This window comes from Carcharodon carcharias, chromosome 16 (assembly GCF_017639515.1).
Source record: "Carcharodon carcharias isolate sCarCar2 chromosome 16, sCarCar2.pri, whole genome shotgun sequence".
Lineage (NCBI taxonomy): Eukaryota > Metazoa > Chordata > Chondrichthyes > Lamniformes > Lamnidae > Carcharodon > Carcharodon carcharias.
This window is the reverse complement of record NC_054482.1, coordinates 21,288,526-21,305,391: the sequence shown is the minus strand read 5'-3', so window position 1 is coordinate 21,305,391 and position 16,866 is coordinate 21,288,526. Positions and strand designations below refer to the sequence as shown.

General features: G+C 45.6%; 1 protein-coding gene across 1 annotated transcript in view; it reads right to left on the bottom strand.

The window, feature by feature from the left end:
- Window positions 1-16,866, bottom strand: part of astn1 (astrotactin 1) — a 2,752,121-nt gene that overhangs the window by 475,753 nt on the left and 2,259,502 nt on the right. The window contains exon 18 of the mRNA XM_041207794.1: window positions 2,889-3,077. Coding sequence (XP_041063728.1) covers window positions 2,889-3,077 — 189 coding nt within the window. The remainder of the gene's footprint in view (window positions 1-2,888; window positions 3,078-16,866) is intronic.

Here is a 16,866-nt window from a genome sequence, read left to right as displayed (position 1 = left end):
AAACACATAAATGGATGTGAAATTGAAGTGGAATTTGGTGGAAAATAGATCAGGGCTTTGAAATCTTGTGCTGACCTTTTGTTACTCAAAATCTTAACTGTGAAATGAGAAAGCTCAACTCAAGGTGAGAATCCACAGACCCAAAACTATCCGTGATTAGAACAGGGATATGGTGACATTTTGTCTGCTCTCTTCAGGTCTTTCTGTAATGTACACGTACAGGACATGCTTCCAGATATTTCAGCGTCACAGTTTAGAATCCCCTGACACAGAGAAGAAGAGCTTCTTCAGTTCCACATGTGAAATCAAAGATCCATCTGAGAGGTGGGTTCCATCTGAGAGGTGGGTTTGAAGCAAAATATGGATTAGTAGATACGGGGGGGGAAAAAATCCAACACAGACCTGTCAGATCAGGGCAGCCTCACCGCATCCTTCAAAAAATTTCCCACCGGGATTAAGCCTGGTGCATTGCATTGGGCACCGTGACAAAGACAAAGCCTTTCTGCAGGATACCTAACAAGTCTCTGTCACAGAAATTATATTTCATCCGTACTTGAGGTGGGTAAAAAAAAAACTCAAAGCCATAAGAGGCAGTACACAGAAGGACATCTGTGCTCGAATTTGCTCCAAAGGCAGTAATCCTGTCAGAACCAGTTGTGAACGATGGATTTTCTTGGGTCAGGTACCGTGGGTGAGTTTTTGGTTGGGTTTCTGGAAGCCCACTTCTGGAGGGGGTGGGGAAAAGAGGACAATTGCTGCTGAAGTTTTATTGGCAGATGCAACCGCAGAACATGGTTGGCTCCTTTAACGGTACCTGAAAGAATTCTCGAGGTAAATTTTAACTCGAGCGCACTGACCCAGTCTTGCTGATCATCCCAAGAGTGATTTCAATCAACTCATGAGCCACTTAAATCCCTCCCTCACCTCCTTAACAACGGTGGACGTTGAAAGGCAATGGCATTCCAAATGTTTGCCAAAGCTGAGTTGCTGAAGACAAGCAGATGGCATAATTCTTTCATTAAAATTCAAGGGTGATGTCAGGACGCACTCTCACGAAAAAGGAAGTGGAAATCTGGAGCAGTCTCACCCAAAAAGCTATTGAGACAAGGAAAATTGGTTTAACACAGTACGGGCATGGAGGCCTGAAATAACAGGCCTCAGTCTGTCATTCTGCTTTAATACACCTATGAACTGAATATTTCCCAGGCATTTTGTGGAAAAATGGTTGACTCTGTAAGACACCTCAATGAATCACTTATGTACCAACCACAACAACAACAATACGTCCTAGATCTGCTATCATTCCTATGACAGGTAACAAACCTGCCATCACAGCACTTCTGCATTTACCAATGGACTTTTCATGTTGGAGTTTCACTGAGAAACAAAATGAAAACATTTCTACATGGAAAGATAACATCATAGCTCGTAGCTCTGATGTTGAATGAAAGATCATTACGAAACAAAAACTTGTAGGGCTTGGTATAGAAAAGAGCAGAAACTTCAGCTCTCGCTGGTGGTGAGTTTGGAGGTGGGAAAGGCATTTACTTAGGCGGTGTGGTGACATACGGCTTTCTGGCTCCACCAGAGTTAAGTTCTGGTCGGGAAGGCCTATTGCCAACTTTCCCACCACCAACTGAGGTCCTTTAATGACCACTTAAAAGCCTCAACCCACTACCACAGGGACTAACCTAGCTACAAGCGGGTCTGTTGCCATGCAGCCATGCATAATAGGCGAACCTGTGCAGACTACTAGTCACCTTATGCGGGAAGGGCTCCCTCTGCCTGATCGAGGGACTGGACATCAGGAAGGGGGAGGGCCCACTGAGAGCCAACCCCTGCCCTTGCTTCCGACCTCCCTGCCTCTCTCTTTCCCTGTGACTGCCACCTCGTGTAACCAACCACTTGCTCCCCTGCACTCCCCACGTTACTTACCTATAGCCTGGGTTCTCTGCGATCCTGGGACACCTGGGGTGTCCTGCCGGCAGCAGCCACAGCCTCCTCAGTGAGAAGCATAAGAGCTGCCAGCCTCTGATTAGCCAGCAACTCTCATTAGACAAGACTTCCACTCTCGGGCTCTTGATTCCAGAGCAAGGCCTGCTGGTAGCTGCTCTATTGCATGATTGACGTGTGGTTTGGTGGGCCTTCCTGAAAAGAGGCAGCATGGGTCTCTCACCAGCTCTCCAGTCGGTAGGCAAGGCCCCCAATGTCACCACAAGACTCCACCCTAGATTCCGTTTTTTTTCCCCCAGTAAGACCATTGCCACAAAAGGCTCTCTCACAAAACATCATTCCACCATACAGTGCTGAATATCGACTGTCAAAGTACCTTGGCGAGCACAACAGGATGAGGTGATCATTCAGGGCTGTCCAGAGTCCTATTGTAATAATACATTGTACTCAGTACAAAGGTTTCACCACTACACAAGAGCTCTCCACGGCCCTATGGTACCATCAAATAGTCCCAATTACAAATATCCCCACCACATAGGTCTTTCTAGTCCTACTGTGCCACCACATTTGTGTTCAGTGCAAATAGCTCCAATGCCACAAACAGTCAAATACTCTCAGAAGTTAACTTGGTCTACAACAAACTAGAGAATTATTTTGTAATATATTACTTGTGTTATATGGGTGCCAACACAACACTCTGTTGGCTCTTGCAATTAAAAATTACACTGCATTTGATAAGAAATCACTTGAGATAGCTCTACTGTCCAAATGTGCATACATGTTATTAAAAGACATGCATTTGGTGAAACAACTGCATGGTGTAACTCAAGTTGTGTTAAGCAAACAGCTGGGAATTCATCTGACCCTGATAGCCCTCAAACAAAGGTTTCTTTGACCTCAAATTGTTCATTTGGTTTTCAGATCCCAAGACTGACCTTTGCTAATATCTTGGTATTCCATCCTCAGCTGTCTCTGAACGGAACGATTTGGAAACCAAATGGTGCATGTCTCCTCAAATCCATACAGTGCCTCCTGGATGTAGTGGTTGCCAAATTCCTCCAGCACTGATGCAAAGTCGCTCCTCACTGTAGCTCCATCCAAAGAATGGATCGCATGGCTGAATGCTGGAACAAAAAATAATACATACATTAAAGACGAGATAGGCATAAACATATATTGTATGGGGAAAAACACCAAGTTGCAAACAGAGGTAGAACTGGTATAGTATTTTGTTAGTGCAGCTGAATATATAGTTCATACCAATGTTACTGTGCAGTTGAAGATATTCTTCATGTACAGTATAGGATGTTTTGCCACAGTAGTATAGTGTGTTGGCGAGACCACATCTAGAGTACTGCGTACAATTTTGGTCTTATTTAAGAAAGGATATGAACATGTTAGAAGCAGTTCAGAGAAGGTTCAATTGAATGATACCTAGGATGGGATGTTGGGTTTATCTTATGAAGAAAGATTGGACAGGCTGGGCCTGTATCCATTGGAGTTCAGAAGAATGAGAGGGGACCTTACTGAGACATATAAGATCCTGATGGGACCTGTCAGGGTGGACACTGAAAGGATGTTTCCCCTTGCAGGAGAGACTAGAGCTAGGGGACACCGATTAAAATTAAGGGCTTTCCCATTTAAGATGGAGATGAGGAGAAATTTTTTCCTTTCAGAGAGGTGCGAGTCTTTGGAACTCTCTTCCCCAGAGAGCAATGGAGGCAGGGTCACTGAATATTTTTAAGGCAGAGGTAGATAGATTCTTGTCTAACAAGGAAGTCAAAGGTTAACAAGGATCGGGAAAGTGGATTTGAGGCCACAATCAGATCAGCCATGATCTTATTGAATGGTGAAGCAGGCTCGAGGGGCTGAATGGCCTACTCCTGCTCCTAATTCATATGTTTGTATGCCTTAACCTCAGGTATATTGTTATTGGAGAGCTCAAGCTGACGGTCAAATGCAGTTATGTTACTTGGTGACTGAGGTGGGTGGATGGGTAAGTCAGTGAGGTAGATAAGTGGGTTGGGGGTAGTTAGGGGTTGTTGGTTCGGGCCAGAAGCAGTCGAGTATGGTCAGTGGGGTAGTCAGGCGGATGTGGGCTATTTGGGCCTTGTCAGGAGGGTAATTGGGTGGTTGAAGGATGGTAGGGTCTGATTGGAAGGGTAATCAGGTCTGGGGCTGGGGGGTGGTTAGTTGGGTGTTTGGGGGGATAGTCGACTCAGGTTGGGGTTTGTTAGATGATCGGGGGTTTGTTGGGTCAGGTTGGGGGTTAGTCAGGCAGTCAGAGGGTTAGGTGATGGGAGTTGTCGGGTGGTTGGTGATGATAATCGGGTAGTCAGGGGGTAGTCAGGTCAGGCGGGACCTAGTCACGCTGGGTCGGGAGTAGTTGGGTGATCAGGGGCAGTCAGGTTGGGTTAGGGGATCAGAGTGTTAGTCGGGTCGGGGAGTAGTCGGGTGGTTGGACAGTAGTTAGGTGGTTGGTGTGGGGGTGTTTTCAGGGGTTGGTTGTGGTGCTTGGTTGAGTCACACAGCTGTTAGACCAGGTATTAAACGGTCTAACATTTCCTGGGTAAGTATGCAGATAAGTCCCGCGTATCTGGCCCGAGTCTCTGCCCCGAGCTCAGCGTCAGAGATATTCACAGAGGGTCGCGGGCAGCACAGAGTCAACCCAGCAGAATGTTCAACATCCTGAGCAATCCCCACATATGCCTGTGGACCAAGGTCCTGATATGCATCTTCCAATGTATGTCCTGTCTCTGGCGATCCGGAGACCAGAAAACTTGGACCATTGTTTTGTTACTGTGAGAAAATCACCAGGGAGGATTGGGCACCATTTCATTCCATTCACAGAGTGGCAATTTAGCTGAAAATGGAAGTTTGGAAGTCTTATGCTCAAACCTCCAAAATTAGGAGTTCTGTTTATGGGAGTTAATTTTGATTGCCTGCTTGGTTAATTCAACTAAATACAAAACGAGAATTCTTTTCCCCCACCAGGAACATAATGTTCCCGTGGGTAGGATGCTGACTGTGTCTTGAAAAAAAAATCTGAACAAAGTGGCTTTGAGTAATTCAGCTCGCAATATGTTTATCTAACAGCTGATAAACTGTGCTTTTGTTATTTTCCATGATTGAAAAGCAAAAGAAAATTGACTGTTGTTACCGTAAAAAAACCATGGAGCCTGCTGAAGCAGGCAAGATGGTGAGTGGGTCAGGAAAATCGTGCTCCCTGCTGCAGGGAAAATTGTTCAGCAGCTAAGTGCCGCAGGAGGGGGTCAATGCGGGAAAGTTCCCCACTGGTGGTAGGATGTCCATTCGGCTTGTTAAGGAGCCACTTAAATCCAATTTACCACCCAGCCCACGGGGACTTAATGGTAAGTCAGGAATTACATAATATTGGGACAGGTCTCCTGTGCCTCCAGAAACCACCCCAGCAAATCCTATCATGTTTGCCAGTCGTCTACCTGGGGGTCCCTCATACGAAGACACTCAATGAACGATTGAGGGACCAGCATCAGGGAGGGGTACCAACTGAAAGCTACCCACCTTGGCCTTGCGTCCGACCCCTCTACTGCCCTCCCGACCTGGTCGGCAACCTCCCACTGCTGCGGCCCCCGCTTACTCTCTCCAGGCATCCAGTGACAATATCTGGTGAAGGCTCCAGTGTATTACCGTCAGTGTCCAATGCTCCCGGTGGCATTCTAATACGCTGGCAGTTCTCAGGGGTGGGATTTCCATCCCCAGCTTAATCCAATGTGAGGCCCAACCCTGTCTAGCAAAACACCTGATTACCTGGCAATTGCATCAAGCCTCCTAGAGAAAAGTTTGCACTAGTTCTCCAGCTAGTGGGCGGGACTTGCATCGCCAACATTAAGTGTATATGTTTGTTCATGCCTTTTTCTTAAAATAAACCAGCTATTGGGTTTAAACCTGTACCTATAATAATCAACGTTTTTTCATTCATTCACAGCACGTGGGTGTTGCTGGCTAGACCAGCATTTGTTGCCCATCCCTAATTGCCTTTGACAGTGAGCCACCTTCTTAAGCTGTTGCAACCCATGTGGTAGGTACACCCACAGGCTGTTAGGAAGGGAGCTCTGTGCTCTTGGACCAGAAGTGAAGGAACGCTAATATAGATCCCTGTCAGGCTGTTGTCTAGCTTGGAGGGGAACTGCAGGTGGTGGTGTTCCCATATGTCTGCTGCCCCTGCTCTTCTAGGTTGTAGAGGCTGCAGGTTTGGAAGGTGCTATCGAATGAACCTTAGTGAGTTGTTGCATTGCATCTTGTAGATGACACACACTGCTGCTACTGTGCGTCGATGGTGGAGGGGGTGATTGTTTAAGGTGGTGGATGGGGTGCCAAACAAGTGGGCTTCTTTGTCCTAGATGGTGTTGAGCTTCTTGAATGCTGTTGAAGCTTCACTCATCCAGGCAAGTGGGGAGTATTCCATCACACTCCTGATTTGTGCATTGTAGGTGGTGGACAGCCTTTGGGGTGTCGGGAAGTGAGTTGCTCACTGCTGAATTCCCAGTGTCTGACGTCCTCTCATAGCCACAGTATTTATATGGTTGGTCCAGTTCAGTTTCTGGTCAATGGTAAACCCCAGGACGTTGATAGTGGGGGATTCAGCGATGGTAATGCCATTGAACATCAAAGGAAAACGTTTAGATTCCCTTTTATTGGAGTAATGAAATACCCTCCACTTGGTTGGATGAACGCAACTCCATCAACACTCAAGAAACTCCACACCATCCAGGGCAGAGAAATCTGCTTGATCGCATTCTATAAACAAGATGCACTGCAACAACTCACCAAACCTCCTCCAATAACACTTTCCAACACTGCAACCTCTACCGCCTAGAAAGACAAAGGCAGCAGATGCTTGGGAACACCAGCATCTGCAAGTTCCTCTACAAGCCACTCACTATCCTACTTGGAAATATATTGTCATTTCTTCACTGTCGCTGGGTCAAAATCCTGGAACTCCCTCCCCAACAGCACTGTGGGTGTAAGTACAACACATTGGACTGCAGCGGTTCAAGAAAGCAGCTCACCCACCGCCTTCTCTAGGGCAATTTGGGACAGACATGCAATGCTGACCTTAGCAGCGATGCTCAAATCCCATGAAAGAATAAAAAAAAGTTATTTGCCACTTGCCAGCCCAAGCATGAATGTTGTCCAGGTTTTGCTGCTTCCTGGCACGGACTGCTTCAGAATCCAAGAAATTGTGAATGGTTTTGAACAATGTGCACTCATCAGCGAGTGCACTTAACTGTGAGACCCTGGAATAGAGGGATGGTCATTAATGAAGCAGCTGAAGGTGGTTGGGCCTAGGATACTATCCTGAGCAACTCCTGCAGTGATGTCCTAGAACTGAGGTGATTGACCTCTAACAACCACAACCATCTTCCTTTGTGCTAGGTATAACTCCAACCAGCAGAGAGTTTTCCCCTTGATTCACATTGACCCCAGTTTTGCCAGGGCTACTTGATGTCACACTCGGTCAAATGCTATCAAAGGCAGACACTTTCACCTTACTTCTGGTGAATTCAGCTCTTTGTCTATGCTTGGATCAAGGCTATAATGAGGTCAGGAGCTGAGTGGCTATGGCACAAACCAAACTGAGCACCAGTGAGCAGGTTGTTGCTGATTAAGTGCCACTTGACAGCACCTTCAATGACTCCTACCATCACTTTGCTGATGTGTGGTAATTTGCCGGATTGGATTTATCCTGCTTTTCGTGGATTGGATAGCCCTGGGCAATTTTCCACATTGTTGGTTAGATGCCAGTGTTGTAGTTTGGTTAGTGGTGCTGCCAAATCTGGAGCCGAAGTCTTCAGTACAACTGACGGGATGTTGTCAGGGCCCACAGCCTTTTTTGTATCAAGTGCCTTCAGCCGTTTCTTGATAGCGAATTGGCTGAAGATTGGCATCTGTGATACTGTGGTCCGCCGGAAGAGGCCAAGATGAATCATCCTCTCAACACTTCTGGCTGAAAATGGTCGCAAATGTCACAGCCCTGTCTTTTGCACTGATGTGCTGGTCTCCTACATCATTAAAGATAGCAATGTTGCAGAGTCTCCTCTACTGGTTAGTTGTTTATTTGTCCACCAACATTCATGACTGGATGTGGCAGGACTACAGAGCTTTGGTCTGATCTATCAGCTTTTGGATCACCTAGTCCTGTTCCTTAACATGCTGCTTCTGTTGTTCAGCATGCATGTAAAGCCTGTGCTGTAGCTTCACTAGGTTGGCACCTCATTTTTATGTATGCTTAATGTTGCTCTACGCCTGCTCTCCTGCAGGATTGACCCCTGGTTTAATGGCAATGGTAGAGTGAAGGCCAGGCTGTGAGGTTACAGATTGTGCTTGAATACAATTTACTGCTGCTGATGGCCCACAGCGCCTCATGGATGCCCAGCTTTGAACTGTTCTGAGTCTATCCCATTTACCATGGTTCTAGTGCCACAGAACATGATGGATGGTATCCTCAGTGTGAAGACAACTCTTTGTAACCACAAGGATTGTGTGGTAGTCACTCCTATCAGTACAGCCATGGATAAATGAGTCTATGAAGGGTAGATTGATGAGGGCTGGGTCAAGTAGGTTTTTCCCTCTTGTTGTTTCACTCACCACCTGCTGCAGGCTAGGTCTGACAGATACTTGGCCTGTTCGGTGAATATGGGTGTTACCAAGCCACTCATGGTGATTGACATTGAAGTTTCCCACCCATGTTTAACTCTGTGCCTTTCCAATCCTCAGTGATACTTTCAAGTGGTGTGCAACATGGGGGGATACTGATTCATCAGCTGAGGGAGGCCAGTAGGTGGTAATCAGCAGGAGGTTCTCTTGCTTATTTTTTACCTAATACCACAAGACCTCATGGGGTCTGGAATCAATGTTGAGGACTCCCAGGGCAACTCCTTCCTTACTATATACCACTGCGCTGCCACCTCCAGTAGATGTGTGATGCCATGGGACAAGATATACTCAGGAGTGATGATGGTGGTGTCTGGGACATTGGCTTAAAATTATGATTCTGTAAGTATGACTATGTGGGGCTATTGCTTAACTCATGGCCAGGATTTTCCAGTCACTGAGCGGGTGGCGGAGCCGCTCGCCGACAGGTAAAATGACGTGCGGTGACATCAGGCGGAACTCCCGATGTCACTGTGCCCCATTTAAATTTTCAGGTAGGCGGGGCCACAGCAAAATCAGCTGTGCACCCGCTGACCTGTCATTAAAGTAATTAATGGACCTGCCCGTCCAACCTTAAGGTTGGCGGGCAGGCCAGGAGCCCTGGCGGGCATTAGAGAAAACATGAAACCTCATCCATGAGCGGGATGAGGTTTCATGTAGGTTTTTAAAAATGTAATTAAGCTGTATTTAAAAGTTATGGACATGTCCCAACTCATGTAACAGTGTCACATGAAGTGACATGTCAGGGAATTTTTTTTTTCTATTTTAAGTATTTTTCAATGTGCAGCTGATCTCCCTGAGGCTAAGTGCAGCCTCAGGGACATGAGTGCGCTCTTTCATGTGCATGCGTGAAAGAGCACACTCTTAGTTGAGGGAATTCCCCTCCACCCGCACAGGGAGCGCACAGGACTTCCATGCGGACGTCACACTGGGCGGGCCTTAATTGGCTCACCCATGTAAAATGGCGGCGTGCCCCCAATTGGGGGCGCTAATCAGAGGTGTGCCTCTGTGCACCCACTCTTCAACTTACTCCACCCCCCCACCCCTACCGATGGAGGGAAAATTCTGCACCATCTGTGGGGCAGCTCTCCTCATTTTGGCACAAATCCCCAGATGTTAGTGAACAGGTCGACTGGACAAACTGTACCTGTGTTGGTTTCAGTGTCTTGATTGACACTGGTGGTCTATCCAGTTTTATTCTTATTTGACTTTACTGTAGCGGTTATATATTTCCTTTAATTCATTCATGGGATGTGGGCTTCTCTGGCTGGGCCAGCATTTATCATCTATTGCTAGTTACCCTTGAGAAGGCTGTGGTGAGCTGCCTTCTTGAACTGTTGCAGTCCATGTAATGTAGGTACACCCACAGTGCTATTAGGAAGGGAGTTCCAGGATTTTGACTCAGCGACAATGAAGGAACGGCGATATATTTCCAGTCAGGATGGCGAATGACTTGGAAAGGAACTTCCAGTTGGTGGTATTCCCATCTGTCTGTTGTCCTTGTCCTTCTAGATGGTAGTTGTCGTGGGTTTTGAAGGTGCTGTCGAAGGAGCCTTGGTGAATTCCTGCAGTGTATCTTGTAGATAGTACACACTGCTGCCACTGTGCATCGATGGTGGAGAGAGTGAATGTTTGCGGACGGGCTGCTAATCAACCAGGGTGCTTTGTATTAGATGGTGTCAAGCTTCTTGAGTGTTGTGGGAGCTGCACTCATCCGGGCAATATACAACTAAGTGATTTGCTGGACCATTTCAGAGAGCAGTTAAGAGTCAACCACATTGCTGGATCTGGAATCATCAGACCAGGTGAGGACAGCAAATTTGCTTCCCTGAAGGACATTAGTGAACCAGATGGGGTTTTTGCGACAATCCAGTAGTCTCATGGTCACTGAGATGAGGGGCTGAATTTTACGCTGATCGGGCGGGTGCGCACCTGACCCAATTGGGCATGAAATCGCACGAGATGATGTCGGGCGAGCGGCTGACATCATCCCGCATGATATTTCAGTCGGCAGGAGCTCGTAAAAGTCGTAAGCACACCCGCTGACAATCAAGAGGGGGATTAAGCCCATTAATGGCGCAATCGTCTGTCATTTTACGTGGCCTGTCCAACTTTACGGTTGGCAGACGGGCAAATCGGCCAGGCGGCCTTTGCATTTTTCATCAAACCTCATCCACAGGTGGGATAAGATATCCATGATGAAATACCTGGAAAGGGACTCTCCAATTTTCCCCGAACAAAATGAAATAGAAAGACATTTCTGTGGACCGCATCTTCATGAGCTAAATTTTCAGGCGACTGATTGTGACGCAGGGGTACTATTTTTCAGCTTTTGAAAACCTTCGTTTTGGTGTTTCGGGTTGCCGGCTCCCTGAGGCAGCTCTCCGCCTTCAGGGAGCTTTCTGTCAGTGCTGGCCTGTGCCCACGTTGACGTCAATGCCCATCCTCCTCCCGCCCCCAGCCCGGCAGCGCTGAGCTCTTCATCGCGCGTTTGACGCTGGTTGACCACTGATAGGCCAGCCGTCGTGAACTCGCAGCTGGGGGGGCGGGGGCGATCGTGGCCGGCGGGTCCGGATCCCGGCCAATCCCAGGCCCGCCAATCCCGCCCGCCCGCCAAGCTGAAAGTTCAGGCCTAGCTTTTTATTCCAGATTCGTTAATGAATTCAATTTAAGTCCTGCCAGCTACCATGGTAAGATTCGAACTTGTGTCTTTGGAACAGTAGTATGGGCCTCTGGATTAGTCGTCCAATAATATTATCATTCCACTACTTTTCCCTTGAATGCCTTTCAGTTTCCCTTCCATAAAAAATAAGAATGCATGTGCTGTAGCTCGTATGATACATTTGCAGTGAGTAAGGATCCTCTCTAATAATTCCTAGGTCATGCTATTGTTCATCTACATATTGGGCCAAATAAGCGCATTTCAGGCTGTAGGGGACACAGGCTCTATTGAAGGAGCAACCGGTGGTTCTGAACCCATGAAAATATATACTACAAAACCGTAAAATCGTGACATTCAATATACTTATTAATGTCCTGTTGTATATTTGTCAATGCCTATTCTTCCAAATTATGGATTTCAACAGAGTTTTGTACAGCCATAAGTATAAATAACAGAAAAAAATTAGCATAGAGCAAGAAAATATAACATCGAGATGAATAACAATATTAATAAACTCGATCCATTTGGGCATTGTGATCATTAGCAACTCTGATGATCCAATTACCAGCCTGACCAAACACCTCAGCAACATTAATGATTGCAGCGACTGAATAAAGCAATCTTATTGTTCTAATACATCAAAGGTATCAATTAGGCATTCCAATATTACTGTTCTCTGAGCAAGAACATTCTGCTTAGAGAACTGAGTGCTAGAGCCTTTCTCAAATTCACTCAGAGAAGAATATAATTAACTGTCGGGACCCTTACAATTTTTGTTTCATGTAATCTTTTACAACAGTTTTGAGCATTAAATGCTGGCGGTATTATTTCGTTAAATTACTGTGAGGGAGCTGAATTAATATCGGGAAGGATGCAGGCTGAAATCATCCTGCCAGTTGACGTCATAATTATTTTAATGACAGCCACATGGTAATTACACATAGTTACCACAGAGCCATTAAAATAGCTAAATTGTGCTACTAAATGAAAACATTTTCTTAATAATTGGATTAAGAAGATTAACTCGCTGGAAACGAGGCCCTTGGTATTTTTAGGTTTCTGTGCAATTAAGTTTGCAACAAAAACACTGCATGAAATCATTGCTTTTCCCAAGTTCTGAAAATTAAAGTTTAGAGTAATGGGTAGAATTAGTGTCTCCAACCCACTAGGATCGCTCCTTAAATCCCAAGAATTGAAGACTAATCTCTCGGATGCTGCTGTGGGCAACCTGGTGGCAAAAGTCACAGCGGCAATAAAAAAGTGTCTTCTTTAAATGTTGAACTTTTTTTTTACTAAATATAGTTATAAAAATATAGGATATGGAGAAAGTGAAAGGCTATTTGACTGGCAGTCAAGAGTCTTCCAATCAAGTAATCAGCAGAGCGTTCACTTTCCAATTATGGTGGAGGTGGAGGCAGTGCATGGTGAGTGTGGACATGGCAATGGCCAATAACAGGAGTTTGGGGGCAGGGTGTCTGGAGGCAACAGGTCAAGTGATGATACCTCTAGGAATATGTCCATCCAGAGGTCAAAACCATGGATAAAATTGATAAAGTGGTTGGCATGAAAGGCTCTCAGGTGGATTTTATGTTGGCGAGCATTAGTGAAGCTGAGCATCATTAACATGCTGTGTTCCTCCATCTGGCTTTTGCAATATCAGGATGGCCTAGTGCCTAACCTCAGTGGGCAATAAAAGGAGGTCCACATGGGGTGGGATTTGAGATCACCAGGTGGGGATGGAGCCTGGGCATGGCAGAGATTCATATTATTCTAGCAGAGGCCTGAGGTACACTCTTGATCCTCCTGACCACACAAAAATACTTTTAGTACTTAGTTCAAAGAGCTTCATCTGCCCTTCCATCATGTTTTACTACATGAGGAATCAATGATGGGCAGTCAGCCTAGTAGGTTATTAAACCTCCATTGGGATCCTATTAATTTCCAAGACTGAAATGAATTCACAAGGCGCCTGCCTGGGTCAGATGGGTGATTCAGGCTCCATGGAAAGATAGGAAGAAACATGTTGGTGGATGAGAAGTTTGGTGGGGCAGTCCTCCACCAGCAAAATTTTAACTCCGCCTCCAATTGGTTTGTGCCAGGCGGCAAAGGGTAAAGTCGGCCCATCTGTTATTCAGAATGTCATCAAGTATCTAAATCCCAGGGTTTGGGTTAGGCACTAAGTAGTTGCGTATGTCCTTGATCTAAAGTAAGATGGCAGGCATGTCAGAAAAGAACTAGTGAGATCAAAACAATTCAATGTGCAGCTGCTCGCTGAGACGTGAGACAAGGACACATTGCGCCTGGAGATTCCAAACACCTGCAAAGGAGAGAATAGTTGCTTCTTTTACCTTTGGGACAGACTTAAACTTTCATCACTGTGTAGAAAACTAATGGAATGAACCAATTTTTCTTCAGTGGTGCAAGTTAAAATCCATTGTATCTATGAAGGGAATAAGACAATTGTTGTCAGAATGTGCCTGAATATTTACGTGAATGCATGAACGACTACCCATTTTATGCAATAAAAGTTGAACATAAATTTACAGCAGCTTTGCCAATATAATGAAAACACTGTGTGTTTTCATTGTGATGACAGGTATGCAAAACTATACTCAAATATGCAATTTTGTTCATAAATCTACATTCCCTGACCTCACCACTCCACAGGCTATCCAATACATCCACACGACTGGGGTGGGGGGTGCGGGAGGGGCATCAATTAGAATAGAGTGACCATCATCACCAGCCTTGAGGAAAAATCAGCTGGAGCTAGCTGGTTACATCAGCTGGCCATAGCTGAATTTTACTGGAAATAACTGAATGCAACTGGAATAACTGGTGATCATAGCTGGAGATCAGTTGGTATCCCGGCTCGTCCAGTTGGCTTTAATGGGGACACTGGAATCTTACTGGAACCATTTGATTTGTTTCCTGGTTCAACTGCATACAACTGGAATAACTGGCATTTAAGATGGGAAAGCAGTAGTGATTCCACTTGCCCAGTTGACTTCAATTGTAACTATTTGAATCTTACTGGAACCAGTTGGCTTCTGCTGGAACAAGTTGACAGGCAAACTGGAATGAGTTGGAATTAAGTGGAACCAGTTGCCATGTAGCCGTTTCAATGATGCTTTGAACTGGAAACTGTACCAGTTCAAGCAAACTGGACTGACTAAAGTCAAAAGAGTACCTGAGTAAATGTGCAAGGCAAAAAGACATTGATGTGTCAGTACACATCCTCACATCAAGTTTACAACGTGTTACAAAGAGTACAATGATATTTATCTCTTCACCTCACATATATAAATGTGTTCCAAAGTTACAAGTTTATTAATGCTGTGCATTTAACCATTTCAAGATTTTTGATTTTTTTTAGTTACAGTCAAACTCGAAGGGTCACATAATGGCAAAATGTAAACTGTATTATATCGAAAACGTCTCAGGATAGGAAGAAAAAATCAAAAGCATTTTTCTTAATGAGAAGCATGAAAAAAGGCCATTATGGGATTGACCATTCCATTATGAGTATCTTAGTTATCATGATCCAGTGTCAATCATAACTCAGTGGCAGCATTCCTTCTATCCTCTTGTTTATTGATGATTAGTAAATAACTTCACATTATCTGATAACCCCTGTCAGGAATGGATAATGGTAGAACCTGCATGGACATCAGTTAAGAGCATGAGTTGAAAAAGTGGCAGATATAAATGGTACAAAACGCTAAACAACTATTACAAATACAAGTGATGAACATAAGAAATGAACAAACGAACTTAAGGGATGAAGAATATAAGTAAACATTAAAATACGGGAGAAGATACCCCCTTGCTAATCTTCCCCTCTTTGGGCCATCTGTTCCTTCTTGCCAGGAATGACCATCTCCCTCTCTCCCCCGTACTTGACAACCCCTCCTGCTCCCACTCCCATTTATGGCTGTTCCTGGCCTCCCCTGTACACGGCTTGCCCTCTCCGTTACTCCCCGACCTGGTCCCGATCATCGAATCTCTTGTTCAGCCGTTTGCCCTCCTTCCGATGGCACCTTCCGAGCCCTTCGTGAGAATGAGCATCTTGGGAGATGTGCCATCAGGATGAGAGTGTGAGGCCCAACAAGAGATTCGGTGATTGAGAATATATTGGGAAGCAGTGGGAGAGGAGGGTGGGGCAAATCCTGGGGAGGAGTGGGAGAGAGAACGCAGCTGGAGGATCTCCTGTCCGCTACACTCTGATTGGCCAGCTTTGGAAATAAAAAAAAAGTTGCTTGCTGATTGGCCACAGTATTTGTCAATCAGCGGCGTGTGTCCCAGCCCCTGCAGAAGGTGGTGCATTCTGGGTGAAGGGGGGAAATTTTGTTTTTTTGAATTTTCCCGGCGGGGTGGGGGCAGGAATTTGACAGTTTTACTGGAGACAGGCCTGAGGCGATGGAACTGCTTTAATATCACCCTTTAAATATTCAAATAACATCTGTGCTCCTTTTTTCACAGGCCGACCCTTTCCACATAATTCTTCAATGCCTGTCTGAGTTTGCCTTAATTAATCCCTCGATCAACAGCACACCCGTCGAATTGCACAGCGTCACATAAGCAACTGATCAGAAATCCCTGTAGGGTGCAATGGATCACATCAAACAGGGTGAGCTACAAAAGGTAGAGGGGAAAGTGGATTTCAAGTTCTAAGCTCATCTTCACGCTTATGGTTAGATTGCAAAGAAGTAAGGAAACTTCCTTTCACGATAAAGGCGAGACGATTTGTGAATCTTAGAGCACTCGGAAACCATTTGCCCGATATAATGCTCCAAACGACTAGACAGGTACATGTAAAGTGCACCGTGTAATGCTGTTAAGTTGCTCTTTATCCATAGACACCCGTGAAGAGATTAAATGGAAGGTACGGAGCAGCCCAAGATTCAGGGAGCCAAAGATTGTGGACAGCACTGTTGAGGACAGTAGCAGTGGTGATGATACCCCCCGGCACTGGCAGGATGAAGGAAGCACTCAAAAATGCAGCCAGGATGAATATCTTCTCACTGATTTCCATTGAAAATGGTTTTTGAGATCTCAAATCAAAGCTAAATTATTTCAAAAATATCGTCTCTCTGGTGGAATTAAGGAGAAGTCTGCCTGCAACAAAGGCCTGAGAGCAACAAATGGGGAGAGAATGGCTACCAGGAAGATTTGATAGCCTCCCCGTCCAAGGAAAGGCAGCTGGAGGCTGTGAACCATAAGCCACAGGAGGGAGTTGTGAAACTGTCAAAAATAGGTGAAATACAACTGTTATTTTAATGTTGCATAGTACACCTCCTTCGTGACTAGCACAGCTCTATCCAGCTGGAAACAGATGCAAGACTGAATTGGATTTGTGCAATGGATTCCCAATGCTGATCTATGAATGATGCAAATTATTTTTCACCAGGTTGCAAGGCGAGGTGATGCACCAGCACCACATAAGGAAAGAGTGTTGGAGATGCTTGCACCCCCAGCACCGCCCAGGCAGAGTTAGCAAGCCCCTGATATTGAGCACTAAGAGGCCAGTGAACAATTGTACATTGCAATTGATG